At 44.4% G+C, this 23,526-nt stretch overlaps 2 protein-coding genes across 5 annotated transcripts in view; one reads left to right on the forward strand and one right to left on the reverse strand.

The window, feature by feature from the left end:
* NSUN2 (NOP2/Sun RNA methyltransferase family member 2) overlaps positions 1-9,990 on the reverse strand; it is a 34,033-nt gene extending 24,043 nt beyond the window's left edge. The window contains exons 1-4 of one of the 2 annotated variants that reach the window (XM_025387517.1): positions 9,523-9,990; positions 9,239-9,396; positions 8,517-8,621; positions 1,853-1,958 (exon numbers count right to left, since the gene is read on the reverse strand). In XM_025387517.1, the coding sequence (XP_025243302.1) occupies positions 1,853-1,958; positions 8,517-8,621; positions 9,239-9,396; positions 9,523-9,618 (465 nt within the window). In that variant the 5' untranslated portion in view covers positions 9,619-9,990. The remainder of the gene's footprint in view (positions 1-1,852; positions 1,959-8,516; positions 8,622-9,238; positions 9,397-9,522) is intronic. The other variant, XM_025387518.1, reaches the window with a different exon arrangement.
* The window catches only part of SRD5A1 (steroid 5 alpha-reductase 1), a 36,110-nt gene continuing 22,536 nt past the window's right edge, over positions 9,953-23,526 (forward strand). For 2 of the 3 annotated variants that reach the window (XR_003119805.1, XM_025387519.1), the window contains exon 1: positions 9,958-10,496. Coding sequence is in view for 2 of the 3 variants with exons in the window: in XM_025387519.1 (XP_025243304.1) it covers positions 10,192-10,496 (305 nt within the window). In the remaining variant the exon portion in view is untranslated. Of the gene's footprint in view, positions 10,497-20,891; positions 21,385-23,526 lie in introns of all 3 variants that reach the window. The other variant, XM_025387520.1, reaches the window with a different exon arrangement.

Raw genomic sequence — 23,526 nt, forward strand, 5'->3', positions numbered from 1 at the left:
TTGATGGCTGCTAATTTTCACCTCATGGGTTTCTGGCCAGCATGAGTCTGTAATGACTCACTCACTAGGCACACTGATTCCAAGCTTCTGAGTTATACGTATGATCCCGATATGGTGGCCTTCTGTCTCCATCCAAGGTTTATTTTTTTTTTTTATTTTTTATTTTATTTTATTTTTTTGAGACGGAGTCTCGCGCTGTGTCACCCAGGCTGGAGTGCAGTGGCGCGATCTCGGCTCACTGCAAAGCTCCGCCTCCCAGGTTCACGCCATTCTCCTGCCTCAGCCTCCGAGTAGCTGGGACTACAGGCGCCCGCCACCATGCCCGGCTAGTTTTTTGTATTTTTAGTAGAGACGGGGTTTCACCATGTTAGCCAGGATGGTCTCGATCTCCTGACCTCGTGATCCACCCGCCTCGGCCTCCCAAAGTGCTGGGATTACAGGCTTGAGCCACCGCGCCCGGCCCTCCATCCAAGGTTTAAATTAAAGCATTAAGTAAGATGGGGACATCCCGGCAGACAGTCACCAGATTCATGATCACCCCATGTAGACGTTTTGTGGCCAGCTTTCCATAACCCAGGTTACTGCCATTCATCTCAAGAACGCTCATCACGCTGACTCCTAATCAAAAACCTTCACTAGTTCCCTACATCTGGACTACATCTGGACTACACTAAATTCCCCACACTAAATTCCCATCTCCTCCATCTTCCAAACACACCAAAACCTGGCTCTTCCAACCTATCCATGTGTATCACACCCCACAAACCCCCTGCTCTCTTCCAAGTGCAAAGCTGAGCTGTTCTCTAGCAGCTTACTGATCTTTACTTGGCCTTCCATCTACATTAAAAGTTGAGCAAGAGAATCCTCTCCTGCACTGGTCTCAAGTATGGAACAAGGTATGTGGCAGCACTTAGTTCCTGGTTCTTGTTACTATTCAGGAAGGAAAAGCCAGGCAGACACAAGCCCAGTTTAGCCGGTTACCTAAATGATAGAAAGCCAAAGTGACAAACAACCATAATCTGGTGACACACAGATTTACTAGAAAGTAGTAGTTTAGAAAATAGGAAGGAAGAAGCTTCTGATTTTAAAAGTGAGAGTAAGAATTCCAAAAAAAACAAACAAATACCCAAACTTTACGGGCATTCATTGAATTATTTACTTCATGAGCAAATAGCTGTTTTGCCGGAGATGGTCTGCTGATAAAGGTAAAAATCTCAGCACCTGAACTGCACTCAAGGAATGTGGATGGCAACAGAGAAGGTGAAGACAGATGCCGTCCTGTGAGGACCAAAGCTGGGCTTAGGTGTTTTGTGGCTGTTAAGTGTTTTGCGGTTACCAAGAAGAATGTATGGTAAGAAAAAACACATAGTATAAAAAGTAAAATCAAAAGCTTCATTTTTAGTAAAATAAATTGATTTTAAAAAACAAAACCAAAAACCTATTCCCCACCAAGATGGCCTTAAAAATATGTTACTTTTTATGGACAATAGGCATCTGAAATGTGAACCTAAGAAGGAAATGACAATGCAGTGCTCACCCCAACCCTACAGCCATCCCCAACCCTACAGCCATCCCCAACCCTACAGCCACCCAAATACATGAGCAAGAGGAAACAAGAAATTAACTAGCTGGGACTGATATCCTTACTAAACTTTACGATTAGATAAACCAAACAAGGCAACGGATATACAAATAGTCAGAAATCACAGGTGGTGCAAGCACTGCAGATATCTTTACTGTGATGTCCACCTATTGCATTGCTTCTAGTGACAAGAACCTAAAAACAGAACTATGCTACATCTATGCATTCACAGCTTTAAGGAAACTAGCAAATCTAAAGAAATCAACTTACAGATTCAGTTTCACTAACTAGAAACTGATGAAACTTTTCCAACTGTGGCGATTTTCTCAAGATTTTTCGACTTAAATTTGTGTGCCAGGCAAGTTCTTCAGGATACCTACCAAAAAGAAAGCAAAACATTTATGGATTATAAACAGTGAAGTCCTCTGTTGACAACTTTGTGCTTCTATCAGTCACGTGCCAAAAGAGACTTCAAATGTTGTTCTCCCTGTTGCTATTCACAATCCTCTAAGGACAGTCAGCAACACTCAGAGATGTCCCTGTAGGCATAAGGAACATGGCTCTAGCTACACCATGTGCCAATCAGAAACAGGAGACTCATGGGGGATTATAAGACATACGCATATTGCCGCAAAATTATAATGATGAAACGTTCAAGATCAGATGGAAAAGTGGACACTCCTCTGCTCTTGACCAGTATAAGGTAACAACAGTAAGGTCATCAGAAATAAAAAGATACAAGATGACTTACTTCATGTGCAGATCGCACAGAATCAAAATAATACAGTGTCAGTGTTCCACAAACATCTGATTAGAGTTTTTTTAAAATATATTTTTCATTATTTCTTTTTTTTTTTTTTTGAGACGGAGTCTGGCTCTGTCGCCCAGGCTGGAATGCAGTGGCCAGATCTCAGCTCACTGCAAGCTCCGCCTCCCAGGCTTATGCCTTTCTCCTGCCTCAGCCTCCCGAGTAGCTGGGACTACAGGGGCCCGCCACGTCGCCCGGCTAGTTTTTTGTATTTTTTTTAGTAGAGACGGGGTTTCAACGTGTTAGCCAGGATGGTCTCGATCTCCTGACCTCGTGATCCGCCCATCTCGGCCTCCCAAAGTGCTGGGATTACAGGCTTGAGCCACCACGCCTGGCCTCATTATTTCTAATACCAGTTCTATAATGTACTAAAATATTTTACATACCAAAAAAATCCCTACCTTGGAAACCACTAATGTATTAATTTGAGCTCCTAGGCTGTTACCTATATATAACTAAGAATAAAGCATTTCCTGCCATCATTTCTTTGAATATATTTGAACTTTCTATAAATGATGACATCAATGTTTTTATTATTATTACTTTTTTTAATTGGGGGAGAAATGGGGGATACTAAAGACATTGTCCTTTTCTTTTTTGAGACAGTCTCACTCTCTCACCTATGTTGGAGTGTAGTGGTGTTATCTCAGCTCACTGCAACTTCTGCCTCCCAGATTCAAGCAATTCTCATGCCTCAGCCAGCCACCTGAGTAGCTGGGATCACAGATGTGTATTTTCAGTAGAGATGGGGTTTTGCCGTGTTGGCCAGGTTGGTCTCGAACTCCTGGCCTCAAGTGATCTGCCCGCATCAGCCTCCCAAACTGTTGGGATTACAGCGTAAGCCACTGTACCCAGGAGGGATGTGCTTTTAAACTTGGCCTGCACCTACACAGGAATCTGCACTGTACGAACGAGCACACTGATGTCACACGGCACCATGCTCAATCCAGTGCCAAACCAAGTGTAACATGTCACGCGGCTATAAATCTTACTGCAGTTTCAGCAATTCTCACTAAATCTGAGATGCAGTAATACACTCAATTTAACAATGCAGGCTCACAATGTTTCCATGCGTCAAACTGTAGCCAGAGTGAAAACTATGAAAATAAAATTGGAATGTTTGGAAAACACAAACATATTTGACTGCTTTTAAACTTCGATTATTTGATGGAAACAAACTCGGGACTTAAAAGTCTAAGACACTGCTCAAGTCATAATATTACAAGATATATCTGAAAAGCATTTTCTACCAGATAATGAAGATGAAACTGGTTGAATCTGTCCACGGCCACCCTCCAAAGGTCCCCAGTGCTTTGATTCTATCTCATATAGCTCAGTTCCCTCCTCAACGTTTACTGTGTTTCAAAAATATAAAGCCAAAATAAAATCATATTCATAAGGCAATTTAAAAAAAGAATTGTTTTAAATAATCTTTTGGACTCATTAGAGGCGAAATAGTAGGTTACATGCAAATTTGGCATTTGCTGTCATATTGGGCAAATATCTGCTATGCCACTATAACCTCTATTTGCAAACAGCCAAATGCCAGCTCATACAATATCTGGTCTTCCTGAACTTGTCTGTGTCAAAGCTAGTATGATCATGTAAGTTATTACCTTACCAAATCACCAAAACATCAATATGAATACCACATGCCATTTAGATTTACTGTAAAGAGCTGAATTTTCATTTTTAAATATAGATAAGCAGCTAGATACACTTTGAACAAATATACCCTTACATGTCTTATTCGTCAAATTTCTGATAGTCAAAATGTAAATGTACTATAACAAGATTAAAATTTTAGAGTATTTATAATTGTGAAGGCTGCTGATCTTTGAATAGAAAGCAGCCTTAGGAACTCTTTAATAGTTAAATAAAAATAAGAAACTAACAGATAAATGTACGTTTCCTCTGGGTACAGAGAACAGCCTGGGCAACAAAGCGAGGCACTGTTTCTACAAGAAATTTTTTAAAATTATGTTTCTTATGTAGCTTGAGGAACAGCATCATCTTTTTATGAAACAAAAAAATGTTTATCGAATCTTTGTATAGATTTTAACATCAAACAAAATGATCTTAAAGAGGTATATTTTTTAGTTACTTAATTCAAATTTAGTTCGTATCTTTTAAGAAAAAATCTTATTTGGGCCCCTTAAAGGATAAATTAAAAGGACCACTGTCATCTTTGCACGTCAACAATTCTCAAGTGGTAAGAACTCTGTAAATATATACAACACCTATGAAAACCATCCTCAATCTAGACATTAAAAAGCACATAAATCTGCCAGGTGCAGTGGCTCATGCCTATAATACCAGCACTTTGGGAGACCAAGGTGGGTGGATCACTTGAGGTCAGGAGTTCAAGAGCAGCCTGTCCAACATGGCAAAACCCCATCTCTACAAAAAATATGAAAAAACAGCTGGGTGTGGTGACATGGGCCTGTAATCCCAGCTACTTGGGACACTGAGGTGGGAGGATCACCTGAGCCCAGGAGGTGGAGGTTTGCAGTGAGCTGAGATCATGCCACTGCACTCCAACCTGGGCGAGAGACCTATCTCAAGAAAAAATAAATACATAAACAGCACATAAATAGAATGACAGTAAGATGCACTCTGAACAATTGGTTGTCAAAACAATGCTTTTTTAAGAATGCTTTAGGATAATTTCTCATTGTTCTGAGTCTACGAATATAAGAAAAAAAATGAAATTGGCCCAAGCTATGGTACTATACATAACTTTCCTTCTAGAAAATGTAGTTCCAAAAAACACTTTCCTAAATTATATTTCACTATGTACCAGAGGATTGGGAAGAATATTACATGCTCTATTTCTGCATCTTGAGCAATACAGAAAACTACCAGAAGTCCTGAAAAGCTTCTGCTTTACTTGCTTGCTGAGAGATTTAGTATCCTAAAACTGACAGGTGAATTTGAATAAATAAATGTTCAGAGAATAAAGCTGCCAAGAAACTGGCATTGGCCAGGAATGGTGGCTCACGTCTGTAATCCCAGCACTTTGGGAAACCAAGGCAGGAGGATCGCTTGAGCCCTGGAATTCAAGACCAGCCTGGGCGACATGGTGAAACTCCATCTCTACAAAAAATAAACAGATTAGCCAGGCATGGTGGCATGCACCTGTAGTCTGAGCTACTCGGGAGGCTGAGGTGGAAGGATCACGTGAGCCTGGGAGGTCAAGGCTACATCACTGCACTCCAGCCTGGGTGACAGAGTGAGACCCTGTCTCAAAATAAAATACAGAAACCATCATTGATACATTATCATTGGAAATTTATTGATACATACATTAATACATACATTACTTGGAAAAAGCCAAGTATTAGAAACCCAAATCATACAATGTTTTGTTCATACCCTTCAGTTGTGTGTTTAGAAAATTAAAGCAAACAAAAACATAACTGGCTGTTGGCAGAAAGCGATTCACTTTCATTCTTCAACTACAGACAACCTGCAGATTCTAAGAGTTTGGTAATTACCCTGTCACATACCCAGACACGTTGTTCAACAAACAAGGTGGAAAAGCAGCTATTAAATGTTAAAAGGGCTGATCGAATCAAAGTTTAACTGTAGTTTGCAGAGAGTAATAAAAAACTAGCAAGGCTTATTAACATCGCATGGTTTCTCCTAGTTTGCTGGAGCCTGCAGAAGAAAATGCCCACATTGACGTGCCTTGAGAACACACCTCTTCCCTACAGACGCGTGCTGAAACCCTCCTCCTGGACAGGAACTTCATCTTAAAAGCATTTCTTATCCCATCTCTGTGCTTCTATACACAAGGTTTTAGAAACAAATATTTCCAGGTGATTGTGTGAAGCAGCACATACATCCACCACTGTTAAAAATACAAACATGCCCAAGGAGAATCATAATCCTGTCTTCTTAAAATATTTTATATGGTTTGGCTCTGTGTTCCCACCCCAATTTCACCTTGAATTGTAATATTCCCCACGTGTCAAGAGCAAGACCAGGTGGAGATAATTAAATCACCGGGGCAGTTTCCCTCACGTTGTGAGGCTGCAGTGAACCGTCACTCTCACGACAAGTGAGTCTGTTTTCCAGGGGGAGATCGGATGGTTTATAAAAGGCTTCTTCCTTTGCTCGACACTCATTGTCTCTCCTGCCACCCTGTGAAGAGAGACCTTCTGCCATGATTTTAAGGTTCCTGAGGAGTCCCCAGCCATGTGGAAATGTGAGTCAATTAAGCCCCTTTCCTTTATATACACATTACTCGGGTATGTCCTTATAACAGCATGAAAACGGACTACTACAGTATCAGACCTCTACTTCAAGCAGAACATAATCAATGTCGTCAATGTAATCTTCAAACGACTAGAGAAGAGTCTACAACCTAGTTACTAGTTACTAGGAGGAAGAAAAGCTTGATCTCATGAAGGCTGCCTCTTCTCAGCAATGCCATAACTAGAGGCTGAAAAATATGTACCCTTTCCACTGACCTCACTACAGTGGACAATTAGTGACCACTAACAGCAACCTAGCACCTGAATCACTTTCCTACACTGTACCCTTCAAGCTTTTAAACATCTGAGATGTGGCATATCTATTATTTTTTTCTTTTTTGAGATGGGGTCTTGTTCTGTGGCCCAGGCTAGAGCGCAGTGGCATGATCTTGGCTCACTGCAACCTCCACCTCCTGGGTTCAAGCGATTCTCATGCCTCAGCCTCCCTAGTGGCTGGGATTGTAGGTGTGTGCCACCATGACGGTCAAATTTTTGTATTTTTAGTAGAGATGGGGTTTCACGATGTTGGTCATATTTATTCCTATATCCCAGAAACACATTCCATGATGGTGATATTTGGTCTTCATACTGGCTGAAAATTGACTTAATGTTTGGCCAGTCAGCATTCATTGTGAATGTATAAGCTTATCTGTGATAGACAACGAAAATCCAAATAGCCAATGAAAGAAAAGCAAGCAAATCTGTACCCCATGATTAACGAAAATCTGACCTCGATTTGCGAACACTAGAGGTTATCTAGAAAGGAAAGATAACACTACGTACTGGAAGAGTCAAAACCTCAAAAGTTGATGCAAAACACTTAATTCGGCAGGGCGCAGTGGCTCACGCCTGTAATCCCAGCACTTTGGGAGACCGAGGTGGGTGGGTCATGAGGTCAGGAGATCAAGACCATCCTGGCTAACATGGTGAAACCCCATCTCTACTAAAAATACAAAAAATTAGCCTGGTGTGGTGGCGGGCGCCTGTAGTCCCAGCTACTCAGGAGGCTGAGGCGGGAGAATGGCATGAACCCGGGAGGTGGAATTTGCAGTGAGCCAAGATCATGCCACTGTACTCCAACCTGGGCGACAGAGTGAGACTCCGTCTCAAAACAAAGGCTTAATTCACCTTTTCGCGCATTACTTTTCTTTTCTGAGAACTCAATACCTCAAAGTTAATAATAACGGCTTTTCCACTTACAAGTTAACCGAAGGACTGGCGCCTCCAGAGTTCTCCAAGCATCTTTACAAGACGCTTTCAGCACACGGGATCACCTTCACACAACTGAGACTAGAACTGAGTCATGAGGAATAGGTAACCCAGAGGGCACCTGCAGGACAAGTCAAGAAAGAGGTGGCTCCCGGAGTAGCAGTACGCATGGGTGCCAAGACTCGGAAATGCTACACTGGCTGGCGCAGTCTGTACTGGGAAGTACCAGGAGACAACCTGACAGCAGACAGTGGTAACCTGTCTGTAATGGAAAATACTAAGAGACCACCTACCAGGAGACTATTGTCAAGCCAAGTCTGTCCTTTTTCTGAAGGCAAAGAAGCCACTCTGCAACAGTTTTGATGAGAAAACAAGGGCTGTAACATGGAGCTGGCAGAAGTGGTGACATAAAGGAAGAGGTTGGATGTACTAGGAAGAGTTAGTTGGCTGAACTTAGTGACTCATAAAGCTGCAAATCGCCTGAAAACTTGGATACCAGTGTAATGTTGATAGAAGCACCAGGTACTAAAACATTAGGATGTTTGCCAAGTATACCCAGGCTCTTTCATGTTAACAGCAAATGCACTACCAAGAAATATAATTCAAGTGATTATATCCCAAACAACAAATAATCCGCATGAAGCATTGTGGTACCTACCAACTCAGTGGCTGTGGAACTTCAACTTTCTGACCGTCCACCTCCAGGTCCTCCAATTCCTTAAAATATTTGTTCTTTAAGCAATGGAGAATCTCTTTTGCATGGCTATTGAAAAACAAGAAAGTTTCAAACTGACCTAGAAAGCTAAGCTAATACATTGTATCTTTTTAAATTTAAGACTGCAAGTATTTTAAAACTAAAACCAACTTTTGCATGGAGAGTAAACATTCTTCAGTCACTACTTTTACACTGTATCCCTTCAAAATTTAAGCAATCCACACTGTTTATCCCTAAGAGCAACACTGCATTCCTTCTCTCCTAAGTATACCTACAGTTTTAGTTTCACTTGCGACTCATTTAGAAAGATGTAACTACAAAGATGGGGGGTGGGACGGAGGGGGGAACGACCAAGGGGTTTTATGCATTCTCTATAAATTCTCTTACGTTCAAAAGGTAAGACCCTCAGCTTCCCTCCTGGAAGATTCCCCAGGAACCGAATCTTCCTCAGATCCCATTTTCATTTCCTCTTCTAACCCTGCACCTGCAATACCTCCGTGACCATTTCATTGGACCCTGTGCTCCCACCTCAATGCTTCCTGAATCCAAACCGCTGAAACGCCACGGTTCTCTGGCATCGTAACACTTGTCGGAGAAAACACCATTGCCCTTAACCGCCAGCATCCTGGCCCCAACTCCCAAAAAATCAGGCACTGCCCCTCTACCTTTTGTAACCAGTAATTCTTAAAGTGGCCGGGAGGGGCTCCCTGAGAGCGTCCATGAACTGGCCCCACTCGCCCTCGGGCACGATCTTGAGCTCCTGGTAGTAGTGCTCGAACAGCTTGTTCTCCTTGACGATCTCGGGGTAGCCTCCTTCCCAGCCCTGAGAAAGGAAAGCGACGTCTACCCCGAGGCCCGAGGAGCTGCCCCTCGCCGCCGCTTCGGAGGCCTCGGGGTCCGGGAGGTCCACGAGGAGCCCCTGGCCCGCCCGCCGGGTCCCGGCTCCTACCGCTTCGCCGCGCTTTCCACCGCCCTCGGCGCCATCCTCCGCATCCTCTGGCCGCTGCTGTTGCTGGAGCCGCCGGCCCCGCGACCGCCGCCCCATAGCCCACGCGGCCGCACACGCAGCACGCACAAACCGGCCGGCCACAGCCAGATCGTACAGCTCCCAGGACTTCCGGCCGGAAACCAAGGCCCCACGTGTCCGGGCCTGGTCCTTTCGGGGGCCTTTGGGGACCGTCCAAGAATAAGCCTAAAGCGCACAACCCGTCTTCCCTAAAAGCAGCGAGAGAGGGAAAACCGCGGACAGCTCTGAGGCGGAAAAAGCCTCCAGGAAGCAGCCATGAAGGCGTCTCCAAGCGAAGCGCCCAGGTTTCCCACGCGGTCTCAGGGACCTCCGCGGACAGCCTGAGGCCGCCCGTCCGCAGAGCGGCGCCGGGTTACGCCGGCCCGGCGTGGGCGGGGCGCTTGCAGGTCCCTCCCCGCGCAGGTGCTCGCCCCGCCCCCGGGGCCGCGCCCACAGCCCCGGCTGCCCTGGAGAAGCCTGGATTGAGAACCCTGTCTGCAGTGTCCCGGCAGTGCCGAACTCGGGTAGCCGCCCGTCCCGCCCCCGCGCCGCCGCCTTATATGTTGCCTGCCGCGGCCTCTGGGGCATGGAGCACGCTACCCAGCCCCGGCGATGGCGACGGCGGTGGCGGAGGAGCTCCTGCTGGCCGAGGAGCGCATGCTGGCCGCGCTCGCCTACCTGCAGTGCGCCGTGGGCTGCGCGGTCTTAGCGCGGAATCGTGAGACGAACTTGGCGTACGGCCGCCACGCGTCGCCCAGCTTTAGGGTCCGAGTGCCGGCGCGGGCCGCCTGGGTGGTGCAGGAGCTGCCCTCGCTGGCTCTGCCGCTCTACCAGTACGCCAGCGAGTCCGCCCCGCGCCTCCGCAGCGCGCCCAACTGCATCCTCCTGGCCATGTTCCTCGTCCACTACGGGCATCGGTAACGTCCCCGGCCCCCGACCCCCGGCCCGGCGTCCTCTCCGACCTTCCCCTCACTGCCCGGTGCCCTCTCCCCGAAGCCTCCCCCACCCAGATGCCCTCTCCCTGCCAAACCCCCGGGGCGTCCCCCATCTGCACGGGTCCCCTTCCCCTGCCGCCCCTGGGGTCCCCTCCCCGAGTCCCCCGGCCCCGGGAGTTTGGAAACCAGAAGGGATTCGTCTAGAAAGGGCGGGAAGCGAAGGACTAGAAGGGAGTGATGGAAAAAATCATGATGAAACTGATCTGGAAAGAGCCACTCGGTGGTCCTAGGTTTGGTTTCCTTAGCCGGGTGCGGTGGCGCCTGTCTGTAATCCCAGTTACTCGGGAGGCTGAGATGGGAGAAGAGCTTGAACCCCCGGGAGGCGGAGGTTACAGTGAGCCGAGATCTCGCCACTGCCCTCCAGCCTGAGTGACAGAGCGAGACTCTGTCTCAAAATTAAATACATAAAAATAAATAATTAAAAAGTAAAAATATAAAATTAAAATGAAGACTAGATTTTGTTCCCTTAGATCACGTCTGCGGGGGCGTGGGGGGGGGTGACCTAGAGTCTAATGCTGATGGTCTTCAGTCTTGAGGGCTACTGGTTTCTACTCCTTTCTGCCGGTTCCCCCTTTGGTATCTTTGGTGATGGTGGAGCTGTTTTCTCTGAGCCAAGTGATCAGCTGCAACTGGAAACCTGGTATGCTAAAATTGCCTAGCAGTTTCTCTATATAGGCTTGATCACTTTCACACTTTCATCTCCACCTTATGCAAGGGACCCCAGGATTGTGGGGGGGGCTTTCCAGGCAACAACCTTAAACCTTAAACAAATCAAGTCTTAAAGATGACTTCTAAATCTTTCAAGGTGTTTTTTTTTTTTTTTTTTTTGAATATTTTAAAACTGGCTGTGTCTGAAATCTTCAAGTTTTCTAATAAGTTGGGGTTCTCTCCAGGTCTTATCTTTTGGCTTTTACACAGCTAAAGCAAACGGCAGGTCAAAAGTTCAAAATCAAATTTTAAATGTTTTCATTCAGGCTCTGGAAAGCTTCACCGTTAAAAAGGATGTCTCTGCACCCAAGGAAGTTGAACTCACTGGCTATGTGACTGTGGGCCGTTTACCCAACCTTTCTGATTTGGGGTCCTACCTTAAAACACCCACTTCCCACCAAGACAGGAAGAACTCAGTGTGTCTTTATAAGCCTCTGTTCTTTTCCTGGTGTCATGCATTCCAGTGAAGAATTTTTTTTTAGAATAGGATCAACCATTGCTACACATGTGTGAATGCACATCCAGACATGTACTCTGTGTGTCATTCATGTACACTGCTGCCAGCCTCCTGTGCCAGCAAAACTGTGGCATTGGAAATGAAGGGAGCACTTTACAAAGTTTTGCCTGACATCCCAAATGGAAGCTTTTTAACTTGAGACATCATGTTTAATTGTACCTACATTCACTCAAGCAAAAAAATGAATGCAACCTCCCAAAGGGCCAGGGTCACCTTGAATGATAGAACTTGAACAGCTCATTCATACAGAGGAAAGCATGGAGACACAGCATGCTGCTGTCTTCCCTGAGGCTGTTGGATGAGGAGCTGCTAGGACGAAATCGCACTTCCTATACTAATAGTTTAAAAGCTGCTCCAAGAGGATTGGCTGGGTCAGGTATAGTTTTTTTAAACTGCTAGGCTATTTTTTTGGGGGGGGAGGGGGCAGGGTTGTACATGTTATTGTGTACATAGCCTATGTGGTTTGCGGACATTACGCTTTCCAAATAGAAGAGATAAACATTTTCCATTCTACCCAAGCAACTAATTTATTAAACAGTCATTTGATCTAAGTCATGAGCACTTGGAAGAGAACCAGAGTGGAAACAGCATTTAGCACTGAGCACAAACCATCCCAGCAGCCCCTGGAAGCGTCCTGGAGCCTCTTATTTGCACAGGGCCCTGCAGAGAACACCAGACCCAGTGGGAGGAGGCTGTGGGTACAAGGATGACTCAGAGGCAGGAGAAAGGTGAGCCTGAGGAGTTGCTGGCCAGGCAGAGCCAGTGGCACCTTAAAAAACCTGACAGGTGTGCACACAGGCCCTGTGCTGAGCTGTGAGATTTCACAGGAATGAGGTTGGGCCCTGCCCTGGGGAGCTAGAGCCTCTTTTGGGAGTGGCGAGGACCAGAGCCCAGTCCAGGGACTTTCCACAGTCCATGAGGCCTGAAGGCAGCAGCAGAGCTACAGCTCTTGCCAGAGCAACTGACAGTTCCAGGAACAATGAGTACAGGATAGTCAGCTCAGGAGGGAGGAAAAGTGCAGGAAAGGATAGAGGGAATAGTGCACTTTCATGTATTTATTCAGCAAACACTGAGGACCTACGTGCCAGTGAGGATTTCTGGACCTGGTGGTGTGCTGGGGATATAGTGACAAGACGTTCCCTTTTAGTTGAGGAGTAAAAGACAGGTTGTGGAGAATCTATGGGGTCTTTTGGACACAAACACCAGGGAAGGAAGGACAGGCTGCCTGGAAGGGGACAGGGCTGGGGTGGGGCGATAGCTGTGATGCAGGACGAGCTGTGGTCCTGACCAGTTCCCCCAGGAGGCCAAAGGACATTTTCAGGAACATCTTTAGGGCTCGCGGTGTCAACAAAGATTGCCTGCATCCTATCTGTGCTGAGGCCTCCTCCTTCTGATCCCAGGGCGCTTGGGTTCTTGGGGGCAGAGGCGGAAGCGTCTCACTGGGGCCTTAGTCATGCAGCGCATGGAGTGGCATCTGGCACGGTGGCAGCCCCTGGAGGCAGGTGCCTTCCCCAGCCTCCTGGCAGGCCTCGCTAGGGCCTTCCGAAGCCTGTGTTTACTCCTGTCACCTTTGCCCTCCGCTCCGTGGTTACGGTGACGCCCCACTGCATCTACCCTGTTCCCTAGCCCTCTATTTTGTTTCCCTGGGCTGGTGCTGTAACCCAGGTCCTCATCGCCTGTGTAGGTTCTTGTTGGGCTTCTTCACTCTTCCCCACTGGTCTTTCTTTACCCTCGTTTGTAAATCCTGCTTTGCTAGACACAGCAAAAGTCTCCTGGAGTCAAGGGCATTAGCTCTGAACTGTGTTGGAGTTGCTGGGTGGCTTTGCAGACTGCTGCCTGACCTCAGGCTCTTTCTCTCCACCCAGGCAGGTTTGTTCAGTGTTCCCTGAACCCAGGCTGCTTTGCTCATGGATTTCCCTTCGCCACTATCAGCAGTGAGTTAGGGGATTGTCTCTTCATTGTATGTTCATTTAACAAATAACTCCGAGTAGCCTGAGCAGGAGGTGCTGCTTGCCATGGGAGCCCTCAGTGACTGCCTCTGTTAGGACTGGTGGCCAAGTGGTGCCCAGAGTGCAGACAGTCAGGTGCCCTGAGGTCTCCTCTTTCTGACACCTGCCCCAGGTCTGTACTCAGCCAGGTCCATGACCTTGTGGGACTTTGCTTCTGTCTTTATCTCTGACGATGGTGCCTCAAAAAATTGCACCTACTTTAATTCCTTGTTCCTCGCATGTAATTCTATTAATGGGCTCTTGTGGGGAGCCTAGCCCAGCTTCACTTTTAAATGTGTTGTGGGTAATGTTAAAACACAGCAGGGAACTTTGAGGGTGAAGTATGTTAAAAGATAAACTCAGGTGCATTAAAATTGTAGTTTTTTAGGCTGGGCACACTGGCTCGTGCCTGTAATCCCAGCACTTTGGGAGGCTGAGGCAGGTGGATCACACGAGGTCAGGAGTTTGAGACCAGCCTAACCAACATGCCGAAACCCTGTCTCTACTAAAAATACAAAATTTAGCTGGGTGTCATGGCACATGCCTGTAATCCCAGCTACTTGGCAGGCTGAGGCAGGAGAATTACTTGAATCCGGAGGCGGAGGTGCAGTCCAGCCTGGGCAACAAGAGCGAAACTCATCTTAAAAAAAAAAAAAAAAAAGTTGTAGCATTTTTTTGGAGCAGACTAATTCATGAATCAGCACCAAACCACAAGCAGTGTAAGCTCCACCTAGAAGGCGTGTAGGAAAGCGATTTTGTAAGATGTGTTTGCACAGGCAAGACAAAGGAAGCATTTGATTGGTCAGAGTGGAAAGTCCCAGAGATTAGTGGGTGGTTTCTGATTGGCACAATCTCTCATTAGAAGTCACTTGGCAGTTTCTGATTGATTTAAGTTTCCTTCCACTGTTAGGTTTCCATGTGCTTATGTAAGACACAAGACACCATCTCAGCCTAATGGCCTTCTAATTAATTTGTTTTAATAAGGGCATACTGAATCCTTGGCCCTTGTCTCATAGATTGGAATAATCTGAGAAAATAAAAACTTCTATTCAAAAGTGTAGAATGATGAAAAGTGAAATAATGATAGCCAAGTACTTATTTTAAGCATGCTTTGTTGGCAGCTGTGCAATTTGGCCATCATTTCAAAAGTCTTTTATAGAAGGAAAGGCTAGGCGAAAGGAACAGACCCAAATCTAAGAAGTGCTATAGATTTCAATGGTCTCAAGTTGTTCAGGGAAAAAAGCAATAAAGTCAAGTATTAAAATTAACCACTCTCAGTTTTAAACATTTAAAAATGATTAAGTCCACCATGGCCTAAATTACTCCCATATAACCAAATTCTCTATTTCATTGTTCCCAAACTTGGGGGTACAACATTATAGGTTGTCCTGAAAGATGACGTCCAGTTGCTCTGAGAGTCAAATCATTTGCTGAATAAATGCCTGTCTGTTACAAGTCAACCAAGGGATTATTATTCCCAGTTTGTTGGGAAGATATTTCAAGACATACTTTTTTAGTTCACTGTGTGAATTAAATAGGCATAGAACTTGCTTCCAAGATGACAAAACCCAAGAATCTTACTTTAAACGTTTGAAAGAATAGTCATTCCAAGTTTGCATTTTCATCCCCGGAATGCATACTGTATCATATTTTGAGTCTTTCCCCTTTGGAGGAGATCACGTCGAGCAGATGAGTATGAACAGTTATTTTACCAGTTACTTGGGTTTATACTGTATGGGTAATTCTGCTGGTTTGAATAACTGGAGAAATCACTCGAGTGCTGCTTAGGAGTAGACATTTGAGAAGCTCGGAGTTCTCAGTGCCCCTTACGTGGGTGCCACCCCACAGTCCTCGCGGAGAGTAAGAATGGACAGGGAAGCAGCCCCAATGATTTTGTTCTTTTTGATAATCCATGTTTCTTCTTGGGTGCTTATAGGGTACTTTCTTTTTCCCTAGATGGATAATCTGTGTTTGCTTGTTTATTAATTTTGCCAGATTCTCTCTGAGCCTTTTTAGGAAATTGAATTTAGCCCAGGAAACTGAATTTCTCCATGTCTCTCATTCCATCTGTTCTGAATGCTAGGTGCCAGGACTTAAGACACTTGTCAATATTGTATGTGAACAAACTTACAGGTGAAATACATGCTTGTTGTAGAAAACTTAGAAAATAATTCAAGGAAAGAAATAAAAGGTGCCTATAATTTCATCTTAGAGATAAAGCTGACAATATTGTGGTATTATCTTTTTCCCGTATCTTTCATTGTTTTTAATAAGTTTTTTTCTAAGCAGTGGAAATGCACACATACAAACACATACAACATCTTGTAACCTACTTTTGGCAGTTAGTATTTCTTTTGACTTAATAGAAACACTTAGTGAAAATGACTGACAGTGACAATTTCATATGCTCGAACCAGACATTCCTACGTCTCAATGGGTCCTCATGGTGTGGTGGCTGGAGCACCTGGGAAGGGGACATTGCCAGCCAGCCCTGCCACTGTGATATTGTCTGGCCACGTCACCATATTCCTGCGAGCTTCCATGTTCTGATCTGTAAAATAGGGATAATAATCACAGGTTGGCAGTGTTAAAAAAAAAAGGGGCATTTAGTATAGGATTAGGAATTATTAGAAACACTTCTATAAGGAACTATAAGATGCACTTTTATATTATATCTAAGCTTGTAAACTCAACCAAAAGGCAACTGCAAATCATCCTGGCCATTGAAGCACCAAAGAAATTCTGGCTCATTAATGCTCTCAGTTCAGCTCCATCATCAAACATGTCTCCCTGGTGGCCTCACAGACACCAAGGTTTGCAGTTTCCATGGGTTATAAAAACAACTTGATGAAAAGCAAGTCTCATTCTTTTTTTTTTTTAAATTGAGATGAGGTCTCCCAGTGTTGCCTGGGCCGGTCTCAAACTTCTGGGCTCAAACAATCCTCTTGCCTTGGCTTCTCAAAGTGGTGGCATTACCACTACACCAGGCCAAAGTCTTGTTCTTTACATGGAAAGAGATAAGATAAAATAGGAAAACTAACATGACGGAGAACGAAGTGTCAGATTTAATCTTACATTTACTGTGATGAATCAGCAAACAGAATCTCTGTGTAGCTTCCCAGACCTGACTGTTTTGTATTCATTAGCTTGTAATCAGAACAGAAAACAGATTTATAACCCATTACTTAACGTTCTTTTTAATCCAAGTGCTTCATAGTTTCTCTTTAATATGGTTTCCATCCTAAGGGATTGTCACCTTGTTCAATCCTTTACTTTCTCAAAGAGAGAGGATAGTTGTTTCCCATTGTTCCTCTGTGGAATGGTGACTTTGTGTGCGAATGGGACGGTGTAGGAGAAAGGGCTGTGAGTGCCCACGCCTGTCCTAACTGGGGTAGTCTGGGCCGCACACTGATGTGCTGTGAGTTCCATGAGTAATTTATATCCAGGCAGGTGCGCCCACCTTCCTTGCTATCTGAAATTGGCCCCATGGCCCTAAGTAGGACCCTGTCATTTATGCTTGGAGTCCACTGGCCTCTCCGAAGTGCTGTTGTCCCTCTAGAGTCTAGACAAAGACTCGGGTGAAAGCCATGCCCAGACACCTTCTTCCCGACCCTACCCCACGCGAGTTCCAAATTGGCCACAGTCAAAGGAAAATCTTTGCCGACAACAATGGATTTCCAAGGAAGGAAACTGAGTAAAGCTAAAGAGAATGGCCCGAAACGAGAAAAGCCTTCCGGGAGGTGCTGAGAGGGGCAGAGCGCTTCCTCGGAGCGGAGTGCCTAGGTCCAAGTCAGCGCTCTAGAGAGAGGGAAGTCCGTGGGAAGATCTTACCTTCTCCTAGCGGTTGGAGGCAGAGGCAGCGTTCCCCTCCCCTCCCCTGTCCACCGCTTTGTTGACTTCAGCGGTTTTATGACAGGCCTATAGGCATCATCAGGGTTGCTGGTGTCCCCTTCCAGGGCAGGAATCAGAGAACACCAGAAAAGACTGGTGTCGATCTTTGTAAGGCTTGGTTTCCAGTCCTTGCAGCTCTGAGACATTCACATGAGACAAAAAAGAGGGACAAATCTTATCCTGAGGTTCTTTGTGAATGTCTTATCCAGGGCATGTGCTGGAGCAGAAGTCATTCAAAAATGCAGATACACTTCCAGAGCACAGCCAAACCTAGACTGCAGCAGCTCCAGCCGTGTAGCACCAGTGCCCTGAGCGAGAGCACTTTCTAAGGAAGTCAAGTTGATGTCTCCAAAATATAACACGTGTGCTAATTCAGACTAATTGTCAGCAGGCTTTTCTGGAAAGAGCCAGGTAGTACATATCTTAAGCTTTGTGGGCCAAGATACTGGGTAGGTATTTATGATGAGAGAAAACAAATTTTCACAAAAAGTTTCAGTGGTAAATTCAAAATATATTATCTTAGTGCATTTTTTTTTATAATATATGTCTAATGAGAAGAATAGAATTCTTTTGGTAAGGGATAACATTTCACTTACTAGGATTCAAAGTTAGTGTTTCCTATTATCAACATCTATGGTAAATGTTCCTCTCGTAGTGTTGATCTGTAATGAGACTGTACGTATTTTATCTCTGTAAATGGAAGCGTCGACATCAGTCCACATGTATATGATTTTCACTGAGCACGGTCATCTCTTGGAAGGCACTCATGGAATCCCGTTAGATTCTTCTCTTGATCTTTGCCTTTCCTTATCGTATTACGTTGCAGATTCATATCTTCCTGTGGAAGATTAGATGGCAACTCTTCCACTGCACAGCTGAATGGATTTTGAAATATGGAAATCCAGGTTCACAAACACACTGTATTTAAACTTAGAATTTATATTCTCTGCAAATGTATGTGAGCATGGAGATCTCACTTTTAATTTTAATAGCATGGAAAGTACAGAACGCAGTTTGATATGACTTGTGATTGGAACAATGTCAGTTGTCATCAAAATGACTTTAACACAGTATGAGTTTTGCACGAGTGCTGTTTTGCCTTGCAGCTTTAGGTTGAATTTATTATCAAGTCTTCAGTAAAAGCTACTTTCCAAAGCCCTTCAGAACTCAATAATGGTGGTGAGGGCAGTTCTTGTTCAGAAAAGTTTCAGTCTCAGCTCTGAGTTCAAAATAATGCGGTAAAACTTTATTAAGCCATCAAACTGGTGTATTTACGTGGGACAAATAAGCATAGTCAGCTTATTTGTGACAAAAAGTTAAGAGAACGGATGATGGTTGAGTCCATGAGAGGGATTGTCATTCATTGTTGACACTATGGGCTCAATCATACACAATATATTTTCTGCAAAAGACCTGCTGATACAAAGAATAGCATGAAACACCTTACATTTTTACAAGCTTTGTAAGTTTGTAATTTGTTTGTTTTTTTGTCCCATACATTTTTATCACCATCAATTGTAACGGCTTAGCAGATTCCACCTTGGATTCTACTGAATTTGTGTTTTCTCAAGATCTTTGAAAATATTCTCACCAGTAGTTGTTCTACACAGACTATCTAAAGAGCTTAATCCTTCATTCACTTCAGCCTTGATGTGAACTCCTCAAATAAACAACTGAGCTGTGTCAGTAACATCCGTAGACTCACCCAGAGCCAACAAAGAATGCTCATCATCTGCCTTGCTTTTGTTTTTTTTTTTTTAATTATTATTTTGAGACAGGATCTCACTCTGTCACCCAAGCTGGAGTGCAGTGGCATGATCTTCAGCTCACTGCAGCCTCCACCTCCCAGGCTCAGATGATCCTCCCACCTCAGCCTCCCAAGTAGCTGGGACTACAGGCATGTCCCACCACATGCAACTAATTTTCATATTTTTTGCAGAGGGGGGGTTTCGTCATGTTGCCCAGGCTAGTCACAAATTCCTGGACTCGAGCAATCTGCCTGCCTTGGCCTCCCAAAGGATTACAGGCATGACCCACGGCACCTGGTCTTGCCTTGTTTAAATTGACTGTCAAGGTTGCTCCCAGTGTCCTTAACTCCTCTAGCAAGTGTTCTCCCCGAAAGGCTAATTGTGAGAAACAAGTGTGTGTTCTCTGGACACGCCTCTTTGGCTGCCTTGTTGATTAACTCACCATCGACGCGCAGCTTTCCTTCCTTCACTAACCCATGAGCCGCCCGATAGCCTACTTTGGTTGCAGCCTCATTTTCCTTTGTTTTGTGAAGAAATTCTGCTGCCTCGACCTCCCTGTCTTAAATGTTCTAATTTCTCTGACCAGTGCTTTTCTGTGAGTTGGGAATAGGCTGGTGAGTACAGAGTCTGGTAATATTATCCTCTATTATATTCTTTTGACACAGTTCTAGTGTCATTGCCAGCTGACGTTTTTCAGGTCAGTATTCAACCCACAAGGTTCCCGGAGGGAACGTCCACCACATACGCAGAATGTTTCCTGGGCGTTGCTTCTCTCACACTGCATTTGTCCATTCTTTAAATGGGTGACATCCAATGCAGAAGTATCTTAGACCATTTTCAATTATTTCAAGCTTGCTAATATTTTCTCTTCCTCTTTTTCACCTTGCCTTCCTGTTATCCATTATTGAATTTAGGATGGATTTTTTTCAGGTCCAGAGGTCCAACCTCTTATGAACTGAGTCCTGTCTATTTCAACAGACTTTTTTCTAAACCAAATCCAGGCCTTATGTTCCCCACAATTTTTATGTCTTGCTCTTTTTTTCTGTATTTCTTCAGACTTAGAATTCGAACACTTTCTCAGCTCTGTCCTGCAGTTTGCCTACAGGGAAATATCTTGAGGCCATAATTGTCAGGGAAGTTTTCTCTCAACTTTCTCATACCGGTGTCCTTTCTGCTCTTTGCCACATTGAGAATCTCCTAAGCTGACTTCAGAAGTGGGCTGTCAGCTCTTGGTGCCTCTCAACTTGGTACACTGAGGGGTAGAGTGAGAGCCACTCTGTCTTCTGCCATTAATTCTGTCCCTCCGGGTCTAACACAAGGCCTCCTGTTCTGGTTGACAAATGGGCAGTGGCAAGAAGGATATCTGATCACAAGTCAAGATTGCCTCCTATTTTTAAGGGAGCCTATGACAGTCCAAGAAGCACACACTTATCTCCATCAAAACCAAATTCTGCTTGTTCTACAGGAAATGTTGGTATGCAAGCACTTGCAGGGTGCCTGCATCCCAAATGCCAGCCCACGGTACCCATTGTCTGCCTGGATCTAAATCATGATTCCAAGACGCAGAGAGAAATTGCTGGGATTCCTTGTTCTTATTCGTTGCTTGGCAACACTACAGCTTCCAGAATACCTACCTCACTGACGACACAACGTCTGAATGCACACTTACTGGCCAACACGTACTTTGCTGTAAATCAGTATGAAGGGATCCTGGCCTGAATGAGATGAGAACCTTGGAGGCTGCTTTTGACTTATGTGAATGTCTTCCCCAGGAGTTGAGTAGGAGTTCTGGGGAGAGAGTGGCTTGAGGATGCACAGCCAGCATTACACTACTATTATCACGTGATTACTGTCGGTGTTCATAACTGTAACTAATGACTAATTATGATTTTACCCTGGTGCAAATGGTCAGAATGGAAACAAATAACAAGCTTTAAACTTTTTCCTGCTCTATTAAGGTATAATTCACAAATAATAAAATTCACCCATTTTAAGTCTAATTTGAGCTGGGCACGGTGGCTCAGGCCTGTAATCCCAACATTTTGGGAGGTAGAGGCGGGTGGATCACCTGAGGTCGGGAGTTCGAGACCAGCCTGACCCACATGGAGAAACCCCGTCTCTACTAAAAATACAAAATTAGCCGGGTGTGGTAACACATGCCTGTAATCCCAGCTACTCGGGAGGCTGAGGCAGGAGAATCGCTTCTACCCGGGAGGTGGAGGTTGCAGTGAGCCGAGATCACGCCACTGCACTCCAGCCTGGATGACAAGAGCAAAACTCCATCTCAAAAAAAAAAAAAAAGTCTGTAGTTTGATGAATTTTGGTGATGGCATATAGTTGTATAATCATCACCACAAATCAAGAGATGGAACAGTTGTATTCCTCTAAAAAACTCCCTTTGTGTCTTTGCAGCCAGTCTCCACCCTGACGCTATTTTTGCCTTGTCTGGATTTCATAAATCTAAATTCAGTTTCACAATCTATTTAAAAAAAATTTTTTTTTATTATTATACTTTAAGTTCTAGGGTATATGTGCAGAACATGCAGGTTTGTTACATAGGTATACACGTGCCATGGTGGTTTGCTGCACCCATCAACCCATGGTCTACATTAGATATTTCTCCTAATGCTATCCCTCCCCCAACCGCTCACCTCCCGACAGGCCCTGGTTTGTGATGTTCCCCTCCCTGTGTCCATGTGTTCTCATTGTTCAGCTCCCACTTATGAGTGAGAACATGTGGTATTTGGTTTTCTGTTCCTGTGTTAGTTTGCTGAGAATGATGGTTTCCAGCGTCATCCATGTCCCTGCAAAGGACATGAACTCATCCTTTTTTATGGCTGCATAGTATTCCATGGTGTATATGTGCCACATTTTCTTTGTCCAGACTATCATTGATGGGTATTTGGGTTGGTTCCAAGTCTTTGCTACTGTGAACAGTGCTGCAATAAACATACATGTGCATGTGTCCTTATAATAGAATGATTGATAATCCTTTGGGTATATACCTAGTAATGAGATCACTGGGGCAAATGGTATTTCTAGTTCTAGATCCTTGAAGAATTACCACACTGTCTTCCACAATGGTTGAACTAATTTACACTCCCACCAACAGTGTAAAAGCATTCGTATTTCTCCACATCCTCTCCAGCATCTGTTGTTTCCTGACTTTTTAATGATCACCATTCTAACTGGCATGAGATGCTATCTCATTGTGGTTTTGATTTGCATTTCTCTAATGACCAGTGGTGATGAGCATTTTTTCATATGTTTGTTGGTTGCATAACTGTCTTCTTTTCAGAAGTGTCTGTTCATATCCATTGCCCACTTTTTGATGGGCTTGTTTGTTTTTTTCTTATAAATTTGTTTAAGTTCTTCCTAGATTCTGGATATTAGCCCTTTGTCAGATGGATACATTGTAAAAATTTTCTCCCATTCTATAGGTTGCCTGTTCACTCTGATGATAGTTTCTTTTTCTGTGCAGAAGCTCTTTAGTTAATTAGAGCCCATTTGTCAATTTTGGCTTTTGTTGCCATTGGTTTTTGTGTTTTAGTCATGAAGTATTTGCCCATGCCTATGTCCTGAATGGTATTACCTATGTTTTCTTCTAGGATTTTTATGGTTTTAGGTCTTACGTTTAAGTCTTTAATCCATCTTGAGTTAATTTTTGTAGAAGGTGTAAGGAAGGGATCCAGTTTCAGCTTTCTACATATGGCTAGCCAATTTTCCCAACACCATTTATTAAATAGGGAATCCTTTCCCCATTGCTTGTTTTTGTCAGGTTTGTCAAAGATCAGATGGTTGTAGATGTGTGGTGTTATTTCTGAGGCCTCTGCTCTGTTCCATTGGTCTATATATCTGTTTTGGTACCAGTACCATGCTGTTTTGGTTTCTGTAGCCTTGTAGTATAGTTTAAAGTCAGGTAGCATGATGCCTCCAGGTTTGTTCCTTTTGCTTAGGATTGTCTTGTCTATGTGGGCTCTTTTTTGGTTCCATAGGAAATTTAAAGTAGTTTTTTCCAATTCTGTGAAGAAAGTCAATAGTAGCTTGATGGGGATAGCATTGAATCTATAAGTTACTTTGGGTGGTATGGCCATTTTTCA

Source organism: Theropithecus gelada, chromosome 6 (assembly GCF_003255815.1).
Source record: "Theropithecus gelada isolate Dixy chromosome 6, Tgel_1.0, whole genome shotgun sequence".
Classification (NCBI taxonomy): Eukaryota; Metazoa; Chordata; class Mammalia; order Primates; family Cercopithecidae; genus Theropithecus; species Theropithecus gelada.